At 47.4% G+C, this 19,779-nt stretch overlaps 1 protein-coding gene across 2 annotated transcripts in view; it reads left to right on the top strand.

Moving 5' to 3' along the window:
- The window catches only part of DYM (dymeclin), a 382,138-nt gene extending 366,450 nt beyond the window's left edge, over positions 1-15,688 (top strand). For both annotated transcript variants that reach the window (XM_024132334.2, XM_028480232.2), the window contains one exon: positions 15,291-15,688. In XM_024132334.2, coding sequence (XP_023988102.1) covers positions 15,291-15,440 — 150 coding nt within the window. In that variant the 3' untranslated portion in view covers positions 15,441-15,688. The remainder of the gene's footprint in view (positions 1-15,290) is intronic.
- The last annotated feature ends 4,091 nt before the right edge of the window (positions 15,689-19,779 follow it).

Below are 19,779 nucleotides of genomic sequence, written 5' to 3'. Positions count from 1 at the left end.
AGATTGCTTTTGCTATTTGGGGTCTTTTGTGTTTCCATACAAATTGTGAAATTTTTTTTTCTAGTTCTGTAAAAAATGCTAGTGGTAGTTTGATAGGGATTGCATTGAATCTGTAGATTGCTTTGGGTAGTAGAGTCATTTTCACAATGTTGATTCTTCCAATCCAAGAACATGGTATATTTCTCCACCTATTTGTATCATCTTTAATTTCTTTCATCAGTGTCTTATAGTTTTCTGCATACAAGTTTTTTGTCTCCTTAGGTAGGTTTATTCCTAGATATTTTATTCTTTTTGTTGCAATGGTAAATGGGAGTGTTTTCTTAATTTCACTCTCAGATTTTTCATCATTAGTGTATAAGAATGCCAGAGATTTCTGTGCATTAATTTTGTATCCTGCTACTTTGCCAAATTCATTGATTAGCTCTAGTAGTTTTCTGGTAGCATCCTTAGGATTCTCTATGTATAATATCATGTCATCTGCAAATAGTGACAGCTTTACTTCTTCTTTTCCTATTTGGATTCCTTTTATTTCTTTTTCTTCTCTGATTGCTGTGGCTAGAACTTCCAAAACTATGTTGAATAAGAGTGGTGAGAGTGGGCAACCTTGTCTTGTTCCTGATCTTAGTGGAAATGGTTTCAGTTTTTCACCATTGAGAACAATGCTGGCTGTGGGTTTGTCATATATGGCCTTTATTATGTTGAGGAAAGTTCCCTCTATGCCTACTTTCTGCAGGGTTTTTATCATAAATGGGTGTTGAATTTTGTCAGAAGCTTTCTCTGCATCTATTGAGATGATCATATGGTTTTTCTCCTTCAGTTTATTGATATGGTGTATCACACAACCACGTTTTTTTAAACTATAAAATAAAATGTATCCTGTATTCCGTAGATGAGATATTTTATACAGATCTTTTAGTTAGTTCTTCTGTGATTAGAACATAGCAGGTTATAAATTATATACATCTGTGATGGTCCAAATTAGCGGGAGGAGTATTACACCATTCAGTTATTTTAGCGTTATAGCTTAATGTATAGTCAGGTAGGTTCCCCTTCGTTTTCTTTTTCGGTCCTACTTCTCAAATCACATAACTCTATTGTGCTAGTGTGTCTCTCATTCCACCTCCTGCCCTTCAGTGATGTACCCCACCACCCAGTTTGCTCTGTCTTTGCTTCTTCCTGTTCATGTTTTCCCTGAGAAAAATTAGACAAACTGCTTTGATTAGTTCTTTCTGATGCATTCATTGCTTATCTCCTGTCTTGAGGTTTTCAACCAATGGAGTGTTTCACAATTGATAGCTATTTTACAAATAGAACACAGTGAGGACTTCCCTCGTGGCTCAGTGGTTAAGAATCCGCCTGCCAATGCAGGGGACACGGGTGCGAGCCCTGGTCCAGGAAGATCCCACGGAGGGATACAATGTTTTTTTAACCATGTAGGATGAGATGGAAGAAGTGAGGGAAAAAATGCATAGTGGTAAAATGAGACCCCTGAGGACTTCCCTGGTGGCGCAGTGGTTAAGAATCCACCTGCCAATGCAGGGGACACGGGTTCGATCCCTGGCCCGGGAAGATCCCGCAGGCTGCAGAGCAGCTAAGCCCCGTGTGCCACAACTACTGAGCCTGCTGTCTAGAGCCCATGTGCCACAACTACTGAGCCTGCGTGCCACAACTACTGAAGCCCGTGCGTCTAGAGCCCATGCTCCACAGCAATAGAGGCCACCGCAATGAGAAGCCCGCACACACCGCAACAAAGAGTAGCCCCCTCTCACCGCAACTAGAGAAAGCCCGCATGCAGCAACGAAGACCCAACGCAGCCAAAAATAAAATATATAAATAAATAAATTTATATTAACAAAAAAAAAGACCACAGTGAGACGATATCTTACAATGTGATGCGTGACACCAAATCAAGCTTTTGAGTCATTTAATAATATGTTTACTGGCTTCAAGGGGATAAAAAACACAACTATTTTATCAATAGCATTTTTTTTTTAATTTTTGGAAAGTGTCAACTGTTTCCCGAAAAGGGACGAACCTGAGTCTGAGGGCGTTTGGGGCTGAGGTAATGAATGTGTTCCCTATCTTAGAACAATTTCTTGAAGAAATCAACTTTTACACTAGTCATTTAATATGAATTCCAGTTAACTTGGTGGACTTATGACTGTTAAGGATTTTTGTGGTTTTATTTGTACATTTTTGTACCTTCTTTTCAAAGTTAGGAGCCTCTTCTAGTGCTGATATTCTGTGATTCCAGGATCTCTTAGTGTCAAGGTTCAGGAAAGTAATACGAATTTTTCTAGCTGACCTAGACCTGTCTAGCTGAAGCTGGGGGAGCCCATCTTCTAGATTGCTCTGCCTGACATTGACATAACCATCCCTGAGTGAAATCTAAGGTGGACTCACTTCCTAACAGCAAATAGGATTATCAGGAATCATCTGGAGCATTCTGCTTCCGTTCCTTTTCCTCTAGATTTCCTAATTCCCTTTGTTAGTCCTCATGACTGTAGAGAAGGAAACAAACCTAATTTTGTGCTTTTAATTCATTGATCACACATGTTGGAGTAACCACGGGGCCAGGACTGTTGCATCTGACAGGAAGTCACAGGTCCGGCTCTTCCACTCACGGACCATGCTTGCATCACTGGGAGATACAGCCACAGGAAGCACTGAGGCTGAACTTTATGTTGTAAAATGCTTACCTTTAGAATCATGGGATTTAAGTGGGATTTTCTCCGAGTAGATTGAAGAAAACTTCATTGGTTTAGCAACCACAAGGCTTTCATGCAACACTGGGAATAGATTGTTCTTTCCATAAGCAGAGGAAAAAAATCCTCTTATATAGTAGATACATGGGACGTTGATTCTCAGAGCCTCATTTCAACTTCTTGCTAAGGAATAATTAAGGCATGACTTTTCTAAGAATGGGTGATGCCCCTTGAAGGCTTGAAAAACTGTCACATTTGCCGATAACATAAATCCTAAGAATGTTCAAAGGAGATAACTCTTAAGAAATCAAAGACAACTTCCTATCTGTGCATTTGTCTTAGTAGGAATTCTGTTTCCCGGATATCTCTTTGACATACTGTGGCAAAGGCTGTCTTCTCGCCTGATATAATCACACAAACTCTCCTTCACTCAGAGACACATCAGTCTGGGCAGGAGTGTGCCAGCAAAGCCTCTCGTGTGCCCTTGCCCCCATACCCGCCACATGTCACCTACATTTAACTCCCGGCATGGACATTTCATACATGGCAGAGATCCTTGCTTTGCCAGAATTGGCCTAAACATGATTCAGAATCTTTCTCCAAATCTGCATCTCCCACTCCCACTTAATTCACATATTAATCTGAAAAAAAATTAGTGTAAAGAAATATTGTCACAGACACGGTAGTTAGGACTTATGTGTCACATTTTGAGGCCATATCCTCCCCTTTTTTAAAAAAACCGTATTACAGTCTTGACAAGAGTAAAAAGTAAAAGGACTCATTAAAAATGGAACTTGTCTCTGTTTACTTATTATACATCAGTTCATGACTAGTGCATGAGCTCACTTTATGTTCCATAATTAGATATATTGAAATATAAAATATGACCATCACCATCTAGATTAATGTCATCCATTATTCGGGATCTGATTTTCCTAGGTAAGTGACAATATGACGGTGGTAGGATAGTGGTAAGCAAGGAGAACAGGCAATTTGAGAAGTAAATTAATCCCGTAGGTTTGAAGTATTGCCCCCAAATCCCAGTAAGTCAGTTCATTTGCTTCTCAAAGTGACATGGGCTTAGTTTGGCTCATTTTATCCCAAATAAATTTGGGCAGTTATTCCACTAACTCACCCAGTGCAGGACTCAATTTTCCCAACTCATTTCCCCCCCCATAACTCTGAGTTTTTCTACAAACAGCAATTTTTACCTCTTTGTTCACTCATTCCTTTATTCACTCACTCAACAAATATCCGTTAAGCCCCTGGCAATATTCTAATCACTGGTAGATGCATCAGTGGGGAAGAAGAAAAAAAAAATCCCTGCCCTCATGGAGCTTATATTCTACTTGGACTTTTATTTCATAGTAATGCATTTATTTTTCTGACATCTCACTCTCTTGGCCAGGTATCTGAGTCCTATCCAAAATAATGAGCCCACTGCAGGAAGGGCAAGCAATTCCAATTATCTGTGGCTCCCTCTCTGGGCTCACTTTCAGCACAAGAAGTTCTGCCAGTAAATTCTCTACTTTTGCCCTTCATCTGCCACCGTGGAATCAAAACGTTCTCCTCTTCCCAGGCTTCTGAATTGGAATTGATTTGCCTTCAAAACAGGGGCTTTGACTCAATACTGCGGCTCAGTCTTCTTGAGGAGTTTACACACTTGGCAACTTCCACTGTCATCTCAGATCTAATGACTTTTTTTTTTTTTAATTTATTTTACCTTTGGCTGCTTTGTTTCTTTGTTGCTGTGCGTGGCTTTCTCTAGTTGCGGTGAGCGGGGACCACTCTTCGTTGCGGTGCGCAGGCTTCTCATTGCGGTGGCTCCTCCTATTGCAGAGCACAGGCTCTAGGCACACGGGCTTCAGTAGTTGTGGCTTGCGGGCCCTAGAGCGCAGTCTCAGTGGTTGTGGCTCGCGGGCTCTAGAGCGCAGGCTCAGTAGTTGTGGTGCACGGGCTTAGTTGCTCCACGGCATGTGGGATCTTCCCGGACCAGGGCTCGAACCCGTGTCCCCTGCACTGGCAGGCGGATTCTTAACCACTGCGCCACCAGGGAAGCCCGAACTAATGACTTTTAAATTAGACATTTCTAACCGCAGCATACCTATTCTCTCAACTCGAAGTTCACCGAATGGACACTTGTTGTCCCGGCCTTCAAGGCCCCTCCCTGTCTGTGCGCTGTCCTTCCAGCAGTGTCCCCGGCTGCCGGCCTTGGAGCCTGGGTGCTGGTCCCACGCGACTCACCAGGCCCACGGGTGAGTCATTGGCCTCGCTGTTTGCTCACAGGGGTCTCTCCCCATGCAATGCCAGCTTCCTCCTTGCCCCCAGTCCCTCCCCCACAGGTCATAACCCATCTGTCAAGGCCTTTCTCAAACTTCCCCTGCGGCGGGAGAACCTGCCCTTACTTTCTTCTCCCCTGGGCCGCCCCACCAGCCCCCAGAAAAGAGAGAGAAATTTCAAACTGAAGACATCCTCCTTTTCATGACCCACCTTAACCTGGACCTGTGAGAGAAGAGTCTAACAGGGACATTTGCTCAGGCTTCAGATTCCAGTGGGTTTCAGATTCTGGCTGACGGCATGATGGTGGACAGCTCATCACAAGTGTGGGTTCAGCCTTCTGTTGTATCCTCTGTTTTCCTAAGAGCTTTTTTATTTTTTGCCACCAGTCACAGACATCATTAGTGTCACTTGTAATACTCAGAGGTGGTCGCCTGGCCAGAGCTTTCAGGACAGGTGTCCACTCACCTTGTAGCTCTATTCTTGGTGGTAACTTACTTCCCAGGGAGCCCCTGAGGTCCCCGCCGCCCAGCCAGCCATCGTGCTCTTAGATATGCAAGGTATTGTAACTGTCTTCTGAGCCACTTCATGGTGGGCTTCTTAACTTTAGCTTTGTATTTCTTCATTTGTAACTTGTACTCAATGGCCCTTTATAATTTTCTATATTTTGAATTTAATTTTGAAACTGATTTGCATAAAATGGGAGTGCTCCACGTTCAGTGTTGCTGTTATTCATAGACCAGTGCTTCTCCTTTTTGTCAGGTAAGTAATAGTATTTGATCCATTTGCAGCTCATTCCATCACACATAGAAGAGCCTGCAGATCAGGCCTGTTCAGACCATAATTTAGCTGAATTATCATTTTTATTTTATTTATTTTATGCTGTGTGGGGTCTTTGTTGCTGCGCGCAGGCTTTTCTCTGGTTGCAGCGAGCGGGCGCTACTCTTCTTGCGGTGTGTGGGCTTCTCATTGCGGTGGCTTGTCGTTGCAGAGCACAGGCTCGTGGCATGCAGGCTCAGTCGTTTTGGCTCGCGGGCTCTAGAGCGCAGGCTCAGTAGTTGTGGCGCACGGGCTTAGTTGCTCCGCGGCATGTGGGATCTTCCCGGACCAGGGATCGAACCCGTGTCCCCTGCATTGGCAGGCGGACTCTCAACCACTGCGCCACCAGGGAAGCTCAGTTTAGCTGAAATGATCGTATAGATAGATGCTTCTCCTAGAGTTTGCTGTTCAAAGCCACCTACGGTCTTCCAACCCCAGTGTTGGCCAGTCTGCCTGGGAGAGCAGCCTTCCGGGGCAGTGCCCTTCCATGTTGTGTCATGCTCCCACTGTTCTTATTCGTTCTGCTGCATTATACCCCCTGTTAGAGGAGCAGCAGTTATTCCTCTTTCTCTCCTCTGCGGCCTCAAGCACAATGCTTCGTATATGGTTGGCTGTTAACAGTGTTTAGTTTAAGGACCCATCACTGAAGGACCAGCGTTTACACAATAAGAGTAAATGAGGGAAGGAATGGTAGGGAAACTGGCTCATCCCAAATTCACCTGTGGATAAAATAATTGCATGTAAATGCCTACCCGGATATCTTAAGACAGAAGCTTGAAACAGGGTACTTTCCATCTGCATGGAACCTGCCCACCACAGCCCACGTGTGCGCTGCCAGCGGTAACTCACCTCGTCCATCCTGTCCCACGCCCTTTCCCAGCAGTGCCGGCCTGCCTCTCTACTGACCATCACCCATCATTTGTCTGTTCAGAGGCTTGAAACGGTCTTTGAAAGAATTTTTTGTAATGTGCTATATAGCTATTTGATTTTAAATTGCACTAAACTTTCTGGAAGCATGCCAGGGGCTTGCTAGAGTTTCTGATGCTATCTATATAATGGTGGAAGGGGGAAAACTCCATTGAACTTTTGTGGTAATAAAATTATTGCAGTTGAGCCCTACATCTGTTCGTTGAACTTCCTGTGGGTTTTCACCAGATCACATGGCTGAAGCAGAGACAGTCTTTAAAGCTTTTGGTCTGCTTATTATACCCGAGCCTCAACCACCAAATCAGACCTTTGCTTTGTCTCTGGGCTGGGCGTCCGGATGTCCCACTGCGGTGGGTTGATTCACTGGAGCTGATAAAAACATTCCGGCCAAACTTGAGAGTCTAGCATTACCTCTGGCTCCAAAAGTCAAAACAACAAGATTGTTGTAAGTAGCTTTGGATTGAGACCAAGCTCCAAGCTTGAGAGATGGTTTTTCCCTCCTTGTTGAGCTGAGTCACAAGACAACTGTCTCAGAAAGAGAGGGGCGAAAGCCTGGGCCTGTGGCGACCAGCACCCCGCCCTCTGCTAGCCCCTTCCAGATGAATTCTTGCCGTAACTGTCAAATCAAAGACCCCGTCCCCCCAGACCTCCCTCCTCCGCTTTCCCAGAGCCTTAGTGGGTCCTCAAGCACATCCACCCAGCAGTCACTGGCTGGAGCCCACGGGGGCCTGAGAAGGTGAGAGGGGAGATGAGGTAGAGGTGGGGGAAGGCCCAGGTGGCCTGGGCCCTGCTGGCCGGGTCAGGAGTGAAGACACTCTCAAGTGAGGAAGCTGGGCTTCCCCCAGCCATCGCAGGATGGCATTAGCGTTCTCCACAGGCTTGAAAAGAACATAAAGGAAAGAGTGATTTTTTTCTAGGTTGTTGATCCGGCATTCAGACTATGACATTTCTTGGACTGAATTCTGACAAAATGTGTCCCCAGTGTCATTAGTGCTAAATAAAACCTTTTGCCTTTCTTTTCCTTCGCTCTCAGACTTCTAAGAGGATTAAAGGAGCACTTTTTTTCTTTTTCTTTTTTTTTTTTTTCCTTTGGCCACACGGCTTGTGGGATCTTAGTTCCCTGACCAGGGATAGAGCCCAGGCCACGGCAGTGGAAGCGCTGGGTCCTAACCACTGGACCGCCAGGGAAGTCCCGAGGAGCACATGTTTTTAAGAAAGTCTGTTTCACTCTCAGCCCATGTGGGCTCTCTCTCTGGCTAGATAGACAGGGAGACTTGGGGGGTGTCAAATTTGGTGCAGCTTGGACACAGCTAGTTACGCAGAGGCTGCATTCCCATTCAGTCAGGTCAACTGAACAGTGTTTTCCAAACTCTTTTGCTATTTATGCCTATTATTCACCCTTTTAAAATGTTCCCAGTACACTGTCTTAAAAGCAACTCATTGCAGGAAAAAGGAATCTTTTTACCTTGTGCTTTGTTATTTTCACTTTGTTATATATAGCCAGTCCTAGAGAACATGCTCTGTTTTTCTTGCTAATTATGCTTTATCCCCCTTTATGGACCTTTTAAGTGCTGGTGAAAAGTTTCAAGCAAATAACTCAAGAAATAATATCTCACAGCTCACTTGTAGCCTTGAGGCGAGAGGAGCTGGTACTGGAGCTCGAGGGGCGTGCGAGCGTGCTGTCTGCAGTGTTCGGGTTTTGCTCGTGGTAGAAGTGTGTCCGTGCTGCTCTGTTTGTGCTTGCTCTTTGGGTGCCCACATGTCCAGTGGCGCACGCTCCATGGAAGGGGCCGGGCCTTCATCCTCTAGCACAGACGGGGCCACGCCTGGGACCTCAGCCCAGTTAGCCATGAGCTCTCAGGCCACAGCAGCTCAACCATGGCCTCGTGTTTATCTTGATTTTAAGCAATTGGGAATCTCAGCCTTTAAAACCAACTGCTGTCAACCTACAGGACAGCTCAGGAACCTTCAGATATTGACCTTCTCCGCTGAGACTGCCCCCAGGTGAAGCCTAGCTAAGTGCAAACCAGCAAGTGCTTGACTTGGGGGTTCCCGCTGAACCCAACTCATTCAGCCCTTTCTCCAGGTGGGCCCAGCAGAGCCCGGGAGGCATGCAGAGAATGCCAGTGTGTAGACCTTACTGGGGTCATCTCGTAAAACCACACCCAGTAGAATCAGAAGGAGCTTAAAGGTCCTTCATTTTACACCAGGTGAGACACCTGAGTCCTGGAGAAATGCTGTGACTTGCCCCAAACTGTTCAGCCTGCCAGTAGCTGAGCCAGGACAGAGCCAAGGCCTCCTGACCCCCAGCCTGGGGTCACCTGGACTCCAGAGCCGGAGATCAGTTCCATCCCTTCCCAGTGAGGACACTCAGGCACAAAGGGTTAGCGACTTGGTGGCTAGGGAACATGGAAGAAGTGTTTGAGGCACATTATCATTACTGGAAAGACACGGAAACCTCCCGTCCATGTAGGATATAGACATTTGCAAGAAACACGCAGCTGGGTACCTGTTGACCCTGGAGAGGCCACAGCGGAGAGGTGTGGTTTCATTCGGCCTCTGGCTCTACCACGTCCTAGCTCTGTCCTCTTTGGCGTGTTATTTGTCCTTTTGGACCTTGGTTTTCTTAGTCATTCAATAGAGTCAGTAACACCTATGTCACAGGATTACGTGCAGATTTGAAGTCATGTGCTTGTTCATTTAACTCATCATTCAACAAGCATTTCCTAAGTGTCAGTAGTATGCCAGATGCTCACAAGGTCCCTGCCCTCCTGGGGCCTGTATTCTAGTGGGGAAACAGATGGTACCCGAGTAAACAAACACATGCGCGAGCTAAGCCCCAGTTGCTGTGAAGGAGATACGCCGATGAGCTGAGAGGTGCCGCTTTTGCTACCGGGTGGTCGTGGGCGAAGTGAAAAGCACCGGCACGTGGGCACCGTCAGCATGTCACTTCCCCTGAGCGGGGTGGGCCCTGTGAGCTAGCAGAAGGCCCGGCGGCCTCGCTCCTGGTCACCTCAGCCCCTTCAGCCAGGGCCCCTCGGGGTTAGATGCCACAACCCTGTCGGAGGTCGTTGAACATGCCGCATCATCATCCAGGGAGACGGTGAGCCTGGTGTCAAATACGGCTTAGAGGTGACCCTTCTCTTCTCAGCACACGGCCACACGCTCCCCTCAGAGCCAGTCCTCAGCTCCAGTTGAGTTAAACAGCTACGTCACAAGGTTGTGGGCAGACGTGAAGCCACGCGTTCGTTCACTTAACTCACGGTTTACCAAGTGAGGACTCTGAGACGGACAGAAGGCAGTTCTTCAGAACCTACCTTCTCGCAGTGACAGAATTTTGTTCTTTAAAAATGTTAATGAAGAGGAGTCTGTCTCTTTTAAGCCATTTGTCAGCACTTGTTCCTGGGTTTTCACGTGGGGAGGCCCGGGTTCTTTATGTTTCTTTTTTTTTTTTTTTTTTTTAGTAAATTTATTTATTTTATTATTTTATTTCATTTATTTATGGTTTTTGGTTGTGTTGGGTCTTCGTTGCTGCGTGCGGGCTTTTCTCTGGTTGAGGCGAGCGGGGGCTACTCTTCGTTGCAGTGCGTGGGCTTCTCATTGCAGTGGCCTCTCGTTGCAGAGCACGGGCCCTAGGGGTGTGGGCTTCAGTAGTTGTGGCACGCAGGCTCAGTAGTTGTGGCACGCAGACTCAGTAGTTGTGGCTCGCGGGCTCTAGAGCGCAGGCTCAGTAGTTGTGGCGCACGGGCTTAGTTGCTCCGCAGCACGTGGGATCTTCCTGGACCAGGGCCCAAACCTGTGTCCCCTGCATTGGCAGGCGGATTCTTAACCACTGTGCCACCAGGGAAACCCTATGTTTCTGTTATTAATAACAGAGTCAGGAAACAGGGTTGCCAAGTCAGAAGTGTCCAGTTGGGTAGAATAAGAGACATGGGCTTAGGACCAGGCCAGGGGGTATTTCTAGTCTTTAGATTTGATCACTGAAAGTTCTAAAATAAGAGCATACCTTACATTTGCATATCACTTCAATGTCAGTCATAATAGCCAACATTTATTGAGTGCTTCGTCAAAAGTGTGTTAGGCGCTTTTACATGGCTCATCTCATTTCTGTGAAATAGAACGGTTAAATTCAAAATCTCAGAGTAGAGTAAACTCTACCTTTTAAGAGCCTGAGTCTGAGTGAGGGTACAAGACTTGTCCCAAGTCACCTGGCTAATATGGACTGGACTTTGCTTCAGCTCTTAAATGCTGAGATTGTGTACATCTTATTCACAGCTGTGGTTTTAGTGCTGTGCTTGCTACACAGGAGGCCCTCAGTAAGTATTTGCTGAATGAATGAATGAGTGAGGAAAGGGGGGCTAGGACTCAAATCCTATGCCTGTTTTTCAGGTGCTTTTTCTAGTTACTTCGAAGATTAAATGAGTAACTGTATGTCAAGTGTTTGAACATTCCTGCTATGTAATCCGTAACCAGTTATGGTAGCTATAAACGTTACCCATAATCTCAGAATTAATTAAGTGTTTACGGAGAACTTCTATAGAAATAATCATTGATCAGCTTGAAAAACTTCATAATGAAATACACTGCTGTTGTCAGGTAAAGTTTATACTTTTTTATACTATTTTTTATGTACTATTTTATATTACATATGGATATTCTTGCCACTCTGGATATCACCCTACATTGAGATTTTGTTTACGACACTTACTCCAGAGTGAGGTGGATTATTGTTTTGACTTAAACTCGAGCCAAGACTAAAAACGAGGCATTTTCAGCTCTGTTTTTACCAGGTGGTGGGAAGGGTAACCATGGGGGTTCCAGGTGCTTCTCCTGGTGGCCTTTTCCTAGATCTGCCTGTGTGTGATCTAAAGGCAGTCTTGGATTCAATACTCTTCCTAACTGGAAAGTCATCAGAATTTCCCCAGAACCATGAGGGCGGGTAGACTTAGTGCCAGCACGTGAACATAGAGCCACCCCACTGAGCAGGTTTTGCCTAAGTTTCTTTAATTCAGTTGGAGGGAATTCTTAGGAAAGCAGCTTGCTCGTTTTACTTCCCATCCCACCCTCTCTGGAGGCACAGAAAGCAGTCTCGGGTAAGTTGCCTCACACCCTTTCTTAAGGCCTGCCTTCGTAGGAACACCCCTAAATATGTCACTCGATGGAGAAAAGGTTTCACATCTTTTAGTCATTTTTATCACTATGAGCAAGAAGCGCGCCTTATTGGTGACATTACCACTTAGAGATGTAGGAGGTTATTATTCCAGCTGAAAGAGGCAATGCGGGGGGCTCTGGCCTTTTCAAACCACCACCTCTGCTCCCCCAGCCCCCTCACTTCTCTCCAAGACAGCGTGAGAAGTTTTCTAAAGTTGAGGCCATTCCAAGAACTAGGACTTGCATCCTCGTTATTAGGGGGTAAAGTTCTTTTCTTCTTCACACACAGTCCCCCATACTTTCTTGATTCTTGACATCATTGTGGGTTTGGTCATTTCTATCAGGACCAGTAGTGTGTGTGCTGCATTCTGTTCATACAGTGAAAGGGCACAGGACTAACCCCGAAGGGCCCCGTGGAGCCTTGGAGAATTGGATTTTAGGACGAAGCACTAGGGTGGCTATGACTGTGGTATCTCTTTTCAAACCGACCTTCCCACCCAGTCAGACCCAGGCTTCAATCTTGACTCGAGCCCACAGGCTGTGTGACCTAGAACCAGCCACTTAGCTGCTCCAGGCCCTGCTTCACCTTCCATTGGTGGGGTTGGCCACGTGGGCCTCAGCAGGACACCGTGGTGACTGACCACGACACGAGTGTGGAGCCTCCAGACCGACCTGGTGCTCAGGGAGTGCTTGGTTGGTGGCAGCTGCTTGCTGCACCCTACTGCTACAAATGCAGATTTTTCATGGAAAAGAAGATCATTATGTTGCTACCTATAAGACGCCTGATTCCATGACAGAGGCCCATTGCCGCCTCCAGGAACCCTGTCCCCACACCTGAGAACCCCGTGCCAGGCCAGAAGCATCACAGAACACGTGAGGAGGCTCATCAAGGATGCCCCAGGCCCCCAGAGACCACCCAGCTGCTGAGCGGCTGTGGCGCGCCCAGAGAATGGGGGGCATCGGCCCAGGGTGGGAGGGATTCAAGGAGACTTAGTGAGTGGATGACAAGGGAGTGGAAAGCTGGGGGGCCTAACTGGATTCCAGTCAGCTCAGTACGTGCTGGAAGTAGTGTCATATCCCTGAGCTGATCACACTGTCAGCCAGACTGACCCCACGAGCGCAGTGAGAGAAGTTGTCCTCTGCACTGTAATCAGTATGGCCCTCGGCACACACGGAGACTTTCAGCCTTACACTGATGATAATAAAGAACTGATCTGAAACACTGGTGGTCTGAAAAGGCTTGGGTTTGCATTAAACCTGAGTAGTGTTGCAAAGTATGGGGTAAAAAGTGTATGAGGGAGGATATAGGGGTAGGTAGTGCTGGAGTCTGGGCCACTTATAAAACCCATTTGTGTATATTCTATATTTACTGATGCCCTGGGAGCTGTGGAATAGAATTGGTTTTCGTTAAAGCCATAACAGATGGGGGCTGTGCCATCTGTGGTACGCTGAAGTAACATCCGTGACCAGAGGACCCTCCTTTGCACGAATTCCTATACGCTTTTTTAAGATTTAGCTCAAAACTCACCTTGCCACAACGCACTTCCTGCTTAACGCCGCCCCTCTGCCATCATTCTGGAACTCTGAGGATCCAGCACTTAGATGTTTAGTCTTAATCATTGCAAATGTTGTCTTAAAAATCTCTAACTCCGGGTGTATGTGTAGCTCCCCTACTCCCTCCACCCCCTTTTCTCTTTAAAATCTTTTAAATCCACCCAACTAGTGTCATTTTAGTCCAGGCCCATTTGCCCTTCACCTGGACCAGGCCCTGTCCCTGCCGGATGCCCTCCAGCTCTCCACTCTGTGATCGGAGTGGTCCCTGCACAGAGCCACTCTCATCTAGCCCCCTTCTGAGACCCTTCAGAGGCTTCCGAGACCTTCGCGTGGAGGCCAGGATTCTTCATGTGGTGGCATCCTCCCCTCCGGGCCCTGCTCACCAGGGCTTACCCTCCCTCCACCCCTCCTCTTCCCTCCAGCATCAAGCACCTCAGGCCTCCCTCCGTGCTGTTCCCTCAGAAAGAACACGCTTCCCTCTTCATCTGGCTGCCCCTCCCCACCTCCCTCAGGCCTCGAGCCCCTATTCCTTCCCTTCTTCCTACTCCGTTTGTCCCTCTGCTCCACGAGAAGGCACCTTCTGTGAGGACAGGGACTGTGTATCCCCAGGCCCTGGCGCACACACGGCCTGGTGCAGAGAAGCAGACGTTCAACCAGTATGATAATCAATGAATGACTCACGTAAGAGGGATTGAGCAAGATAATATACCTAAAGTATTTATCATGGTGCCTGGGACATCGTTGGTCCTTATACGGTTGATTGCTTCATTGATTCATTCATCAAATTGTTTATTAAGTGTCTGGCCACCCTTTAAGGGGACACAGGGGCAAACACAATGGGTATAGAAATCTCTGCCCTCGTGGGCCACGCGTTCTGTGTGTGTGTTTCCCCTCCTGTCCCTTTCAGCCCTCTCCCGTGACCTTCCGCCGTACCCCTCGTCTTAGGACACCGTTGCCCCCTTCTCCCCGCCCCACCTGGGACACAGGTCACCAAACCGCAGCCACTCCTGTCAGAATCACCTTCGCCTCGGAGGCGGCCGGGGGGCTTTTAGTAGATTCCAGCAGCTCCTCAGGCTGCTGAAGGAGGAATCCCTTCCTCTGCCCTGGCTGGAATAAATGGGTCAGGAGTAAAATTAGAAAATCAAAAGCCCGAATCCTGGTGAAACGCTGCAGTGGAAGTGCTACTTACAGGACCTCGAAACTGCACGTGTTCTCACTTACCAGCCGGGACTACAGAGAGCGGCCCCGTCGCCTGGAAGCCTTTGTAGAGCCAGGAATCACCTCCACTGGCCCCGCCGCAAAGCCGGAGCATCCCCACCGCCCCCTCCGCCAGGAGGAGGAAGAGGGGGCTTGAGCTGTGCAGAGCCGCTGCTGCCCCCGGCCCTGACCAAGGCCCACCGTGGGCGCTGCCTGCCCGCACAGTCAAGGCTGAGGAGCTGTGAAGGGAGGTCTTCATCTCCACGGTGACGCGGCCCTGAGAGGGAAGCGTCTCCAGGAGGCCCAGCCGTCAGTATCCCAGTGGTGCAGTAGATAGTCTTTGTTGAACACTGCCTGTACCTGGGCGGGACCTGTTTCCCCGCCTGATGTTTCTCACCCCACCTCGTCCCGTCCAGGTCTTGCTCCTCTCCGCACACTGACGACCCTGACCAGGCACGGTGGGGTTGTGCCCTTCCCACAGGTGATTCACGTGTCCTCCCGAGTCATCTGGAAGCTGGATCTGTGGCCCCGGGGCTCACAGGCCCTCCGACCAGTCAGGGGAGGTGGGCTCCCTGCACCCTGCACACACGCCGCGTATAAACTACTGCTGCTTTCCAGTGGGGCTGTGAGATTGATTACATCATCCTGTTTTTGTTGCAGAAATTTCCAGAACTGAAATTCAAATATGTGGAAGAGGAGCAGCCCGAGGAGTTTTTTATCCCCTATGTCTGGTCCTTGGTGTACAACTCAGCGGTAGGCCTGTACTGGAACCCGCAGGACATCCAGCTGTTCACGATGGATTCCGACTGAGCACGGGACGCCGTCTCCCACCCTGACCCCCTCCAGCCAAGCAGCCCTTCTAGTTATTTTCTTTCTGGGGAACAGAGGTAGACAGATTCCCTGGTGCGTCTTCTATTAAAGAGGATCACACAGGCGTGTTTCCCTTGCACACTTGGGTTTGGAGAATTGGTGCCAGTTGGCAATAGATCACTCAGTTTAGATTATAGTGCAGAAAAGGGGAGGGGAGTTACACAACAATAATAAATGTAAAAACCTGCTATTTCACGTGCAATTTTATTTCCAAACCAAAAATCTAGAGCTTTTCCAGGAACCTGATGCCTTAGGCATGTAACACTTTATCAGTACATACTTCTTTTTCTTTTCTTTTTTTTTTTTTTTTTCTTTTTTTCCCCTGCATGTTCAGGATTTTTGTTTTGGTCGTGTGTGTGTGTGTGTTTCAACATTGAGAAATATCAACCTGAGAAGATGACAAGACAGGAATTAATAAGGAAATGAAGCCGTGTATGCATGCAGTTGCCTTTCAGAAGGCCCATGATATAAGCCTGGCCGGTTGGATGTAAGCCTTTAGATCCTGGCATCTTTCCCTCAAAGAAAGAAGTGGCTCCTTCTCATGAAGCCCAGATTAGCTTTTTTGTGGATTTGGCCTCTGAGCTGTAGCTGAATTAAATTGGAGTCTAGCACAAATTAAGTTAATCTACTCTGTGTTAATCATTAGGAAAAGAAAAACTTCATTTTGAAGGCAATCTTTTTTCTTCAACCGGACTAATAGGAGAAAAAGGAGACCGATTTGATTAATACAGTATTCCACATGAGAGTAAACACATGTTTTTCTCTCCACTTCTGACTTTGTTTAAACCCCTGGGGCCTGTGTGATCGCAGTTGTCTCCCTGAGCTTCTCTGAGGGAAGCAGCCGCCGGGGCGCCCAGGGCAGAGCAGTGAGCAGTGAGGACAGGGGGACAGGTGACGGGTCTTTCGAGTCACGCCCGAGGTCCATGGCCAGCCCTTCACGGCCTAGTCTCGCTCTCAAAGACACACAAAGTATTTGCTTGTCTGTCGAGGAAGCACATACTCGCAGATGAGACCGACCGAGCAGCCGTTTCAGCCTGCCGTTGCCTCATCTGTATCGGAGGCAGCTTCTCTCCCCTGTCCCTGTGTCCCCGGCCTGGAGGCTGGAGTCATTTTGGTTCATCACCACCTTCTGAGGGTCTGGGAGGAGCCATCTTCTGTCACACCGAGCTCTGGAAGAGGCTAAAAGCATGACACGTCCGTGCACGTCCGTGTGGTTTCTACTCATGAAAAGCCTGGCTGCTCTATCCTCTCAGCAGCAGCCGAGGCCGGCCAGGCGGCTTCATTTTCATCAGGACAGGGGCTGAGACCGAAGTTCCCTGCGGCTGACTGACTGAGGAAGGGCCATCGCTGGCGGGTGGACCCGGGAGGCACATGCGGCCTGCCCGCTGCTTCCTCGGCCTCAGGCCTCTGACGTGTCTCCACGAGTGGTACCATTCACTAAAGGTCGCATGGACAGGGCCTCAGACCCGCAGGTGAGTCATGTGAAGCGCTTCTGCCTAGTCTGGCTCATGGGGAGAGGCAGTTTGAAGGTGGAAGGAGGAATCCTCCAGTCAGAAAGGGGAAATGATTGGATTATCATTTCAGGTAGCAATTATTTTTATTTCCTATATGGCAACGCGATATATAGCTTTAATTTGTTTCCAAAGCACTTTGATCTGCTTTCCTTCATTTAAACCAAAACACAATTCTTAAAGGGCCACATGGAGCAGCTGAGCCCCTGGTAGGACCCCCGAGCTAACCTGGGAGGCTGAGGACTGGGAAGTGCCGTGAGGCAGTCACTGGGCTACAGGACTGTCAGTTCTTGTGACAGGAGGAGATATGGTCCCCCAGAACTCGGTCATCGAGCGCAAACTACCAAGGAAGCCTTGATCGAGGGAGTCCTGCGGTCTCTTCCCCAGGCCACCTGGCTCCCCAGGTGCCCCCAAAGCCCCGTTCTCTGGCAGTGTCCTCTCCCTCCCTCCCCGCCACTTTTAATTAAGCACACAGTAGAAGTGCTCGCTGGCCTAAAAGCTCAGCCGGGGCTACAGCTTCGGAGGAAGTGTGTGAGTACACACTCCCAGACACCACTGCATCACTGCTTCCACGCTGCAAATCCGCCAGGAGCCTCCTCTTTATTTTTGTGGAAGATTTATTACCTGACAATAAATTTAAATGATAAACTTGAATTATGCTTGCATTAATTTGCTTAGAAATTGTTTGGTTTTCTGCAAAGTGAAAATGTGTAGAATGAGGCAATACAGGACCATCATGTGTTTGAATGTAAATTAACATCTGATCTTACCCAAGATACAGAGCTGTTATTGCAACGTGTCATCTCTTCAACAAAGGGTTCTGTCATAATATTTATTTTTAAAAGAATGTGCCCCTTTCAATAGCACCTTTCCTATCAAGAGTTCAAGGCACTGTGCAAAAAAGCTTCAGAATTATAACTCTGGTTCCCACATCACCCACTGAGGCTGGTGTCATAGGATCTGTAAACAACAGCCTCGCAAGGTTGGCATCACAGGATGGCCACCATTCAACAGTGCAGATGGAAGCAAGGCTGTGGAGCAGCTCAAGGACAAAGACAGAGAAAGGAAAGAAAAGAAGATCCCCGAAGCACAGAAAGTACACTGCACACACAGTCCTCTCCTTCGGAAGGAAATCGCAGGAACTGTAGAAGAAGAGGGAGAGAGGAAAGAACATAGGACCAGTGTCAGTCAGAACACTCAGCAGCTTCCTCCAGCTTGTGTAGGGTACCCCCAAGAGGAACGTTTAGTGGGGGGGGGGTGCTTTTAGGCCCTAAATTTCTTAATATATCATTCTTTAGGCAACATACTGTCCTGTAGGTTTGTGGAGCCAGGGTTTTGCGTCAGACGTTATAGCTCTCTGCATAACTGAGTCACTGCTTTCCAGAGCCATAAATTAGAGTTGTGGTACTTTCTGATACTTTATAAGCTTGAGTTTGCAAGGTCAACCCTTTGGTCTCTTAATCTCCTCCTAAGCACTATGCCTGCAGTTTCAGTAGCTGCCATGTGATATTAGGGGCTGATCCCTGGGCATACTGACACCAAATTCAGGGCTATTCCAGTGTCCTACATCGCTTCCAGGAGTCAAGGAGCTTCTAGTCTCTGACAAAGAGCCATGCTTCCTATGAATATGACACAGCTGAGGAATGGATTATAGCACAAGCCACAGCAAATAATGCATTTTTATTTTTTAAGAATTCAAAGCATAAAATTTAGTCTCATTAGGGTACGTCCATTTGGAATCTCCCACCCAAAGCCAGGGAGATTCATCAGGAGCTCCCCACCCGCTTGGTCAGGTCATGTATGGCAACCCCTACCGTCCTGACTTCACAAGGCTATCAAAAGTGCCAGCTACTCAGACACAGTCTCTGGAAGTAGCAGAAGCTCCCCTCCAGAAGGAAAGCAGTCTCATATGACTAACCAGGTAATGCTTCACCATTCTGTTGGCTCTGGGCTGACTGCAACAAAATTTTAAAATATTTCAGCCAGATTTCCAAGTTCCCCTTAGCTGGAGGGTTGGTTTGGATTACCTGGTGCTCCATTACTATCAGCAGACTATCTTTCATGGATACTGTGACCTAGCTTCTAAATCACCTCAGTCACCGAATGTGGATTGAGGTGAAACCAGATTACTAGTGCCCCCAGTGCTTAGCAAATGTATGTTCTCTCTGGAGGACATGAACTCTTATGGACTGAATGTATCCTCCAAATTTCATATATTGAGCCCTAACCCCCAGTGTGATGGTATGAGTAGGTAGAGCCTTTGGGAAGTAATTAGGTTTAGATGAGGTCATGATGGTGAAGCCCCATGATGAGATTAGTGCCCTTATAAGAAGAGACATGAGAGAGATCTTTCTCTCCAACATGTGGAGACACAGCAAAGAGACCACTGTTTATAAGCCAGTAATCAACCAGCACCTTAATCTTGGACTTTCCAGCCTTTTCATACTTTTCAGAACTGAGAAATCAATTGTCTCTTGTTTAAGCCCCCCAGGCTATGGTATTTTGTTATAACAGCCCAAGCTGACTTAAGACAGGAGCATAACCCAAGGCCTCAAATTATTTCTGTTACAGTCAAATATCCAGGTATATGAGAAGACCAAATAATATAAATTACATGAATTAAAACCAGAGGGGAAAAAAAAAACCCACAGTCTCTCGAGATGTCTCACAGAATTTGAAACACCTATGCTTTCTGTGTTAAAAAAAAAAAAAAAAAAGCACATGCCCAAGAATTTCAGAGAATTAGAAACATTAAAAGGGACCAAATG

Source organism: Physeter macrocephalus, chromosome 19 (assembly GCF_002837175.3).
Source record: "Physeter macrocephalus isolate SW-GA chromosome 19, ASM283717v5, whole genome shotgun sequence".
NCBI classification, from domain to species: Eukaryota; Metazoa; Chordata; class Mammalia; order Artiodactyla; family Physeteridae; genus Physeter; species Physeter macrocephalus.
Note: the sequence above shows the minus strand (reverse complement) of the source record. Positions and strands in the feature narration are given on the sequence as shown.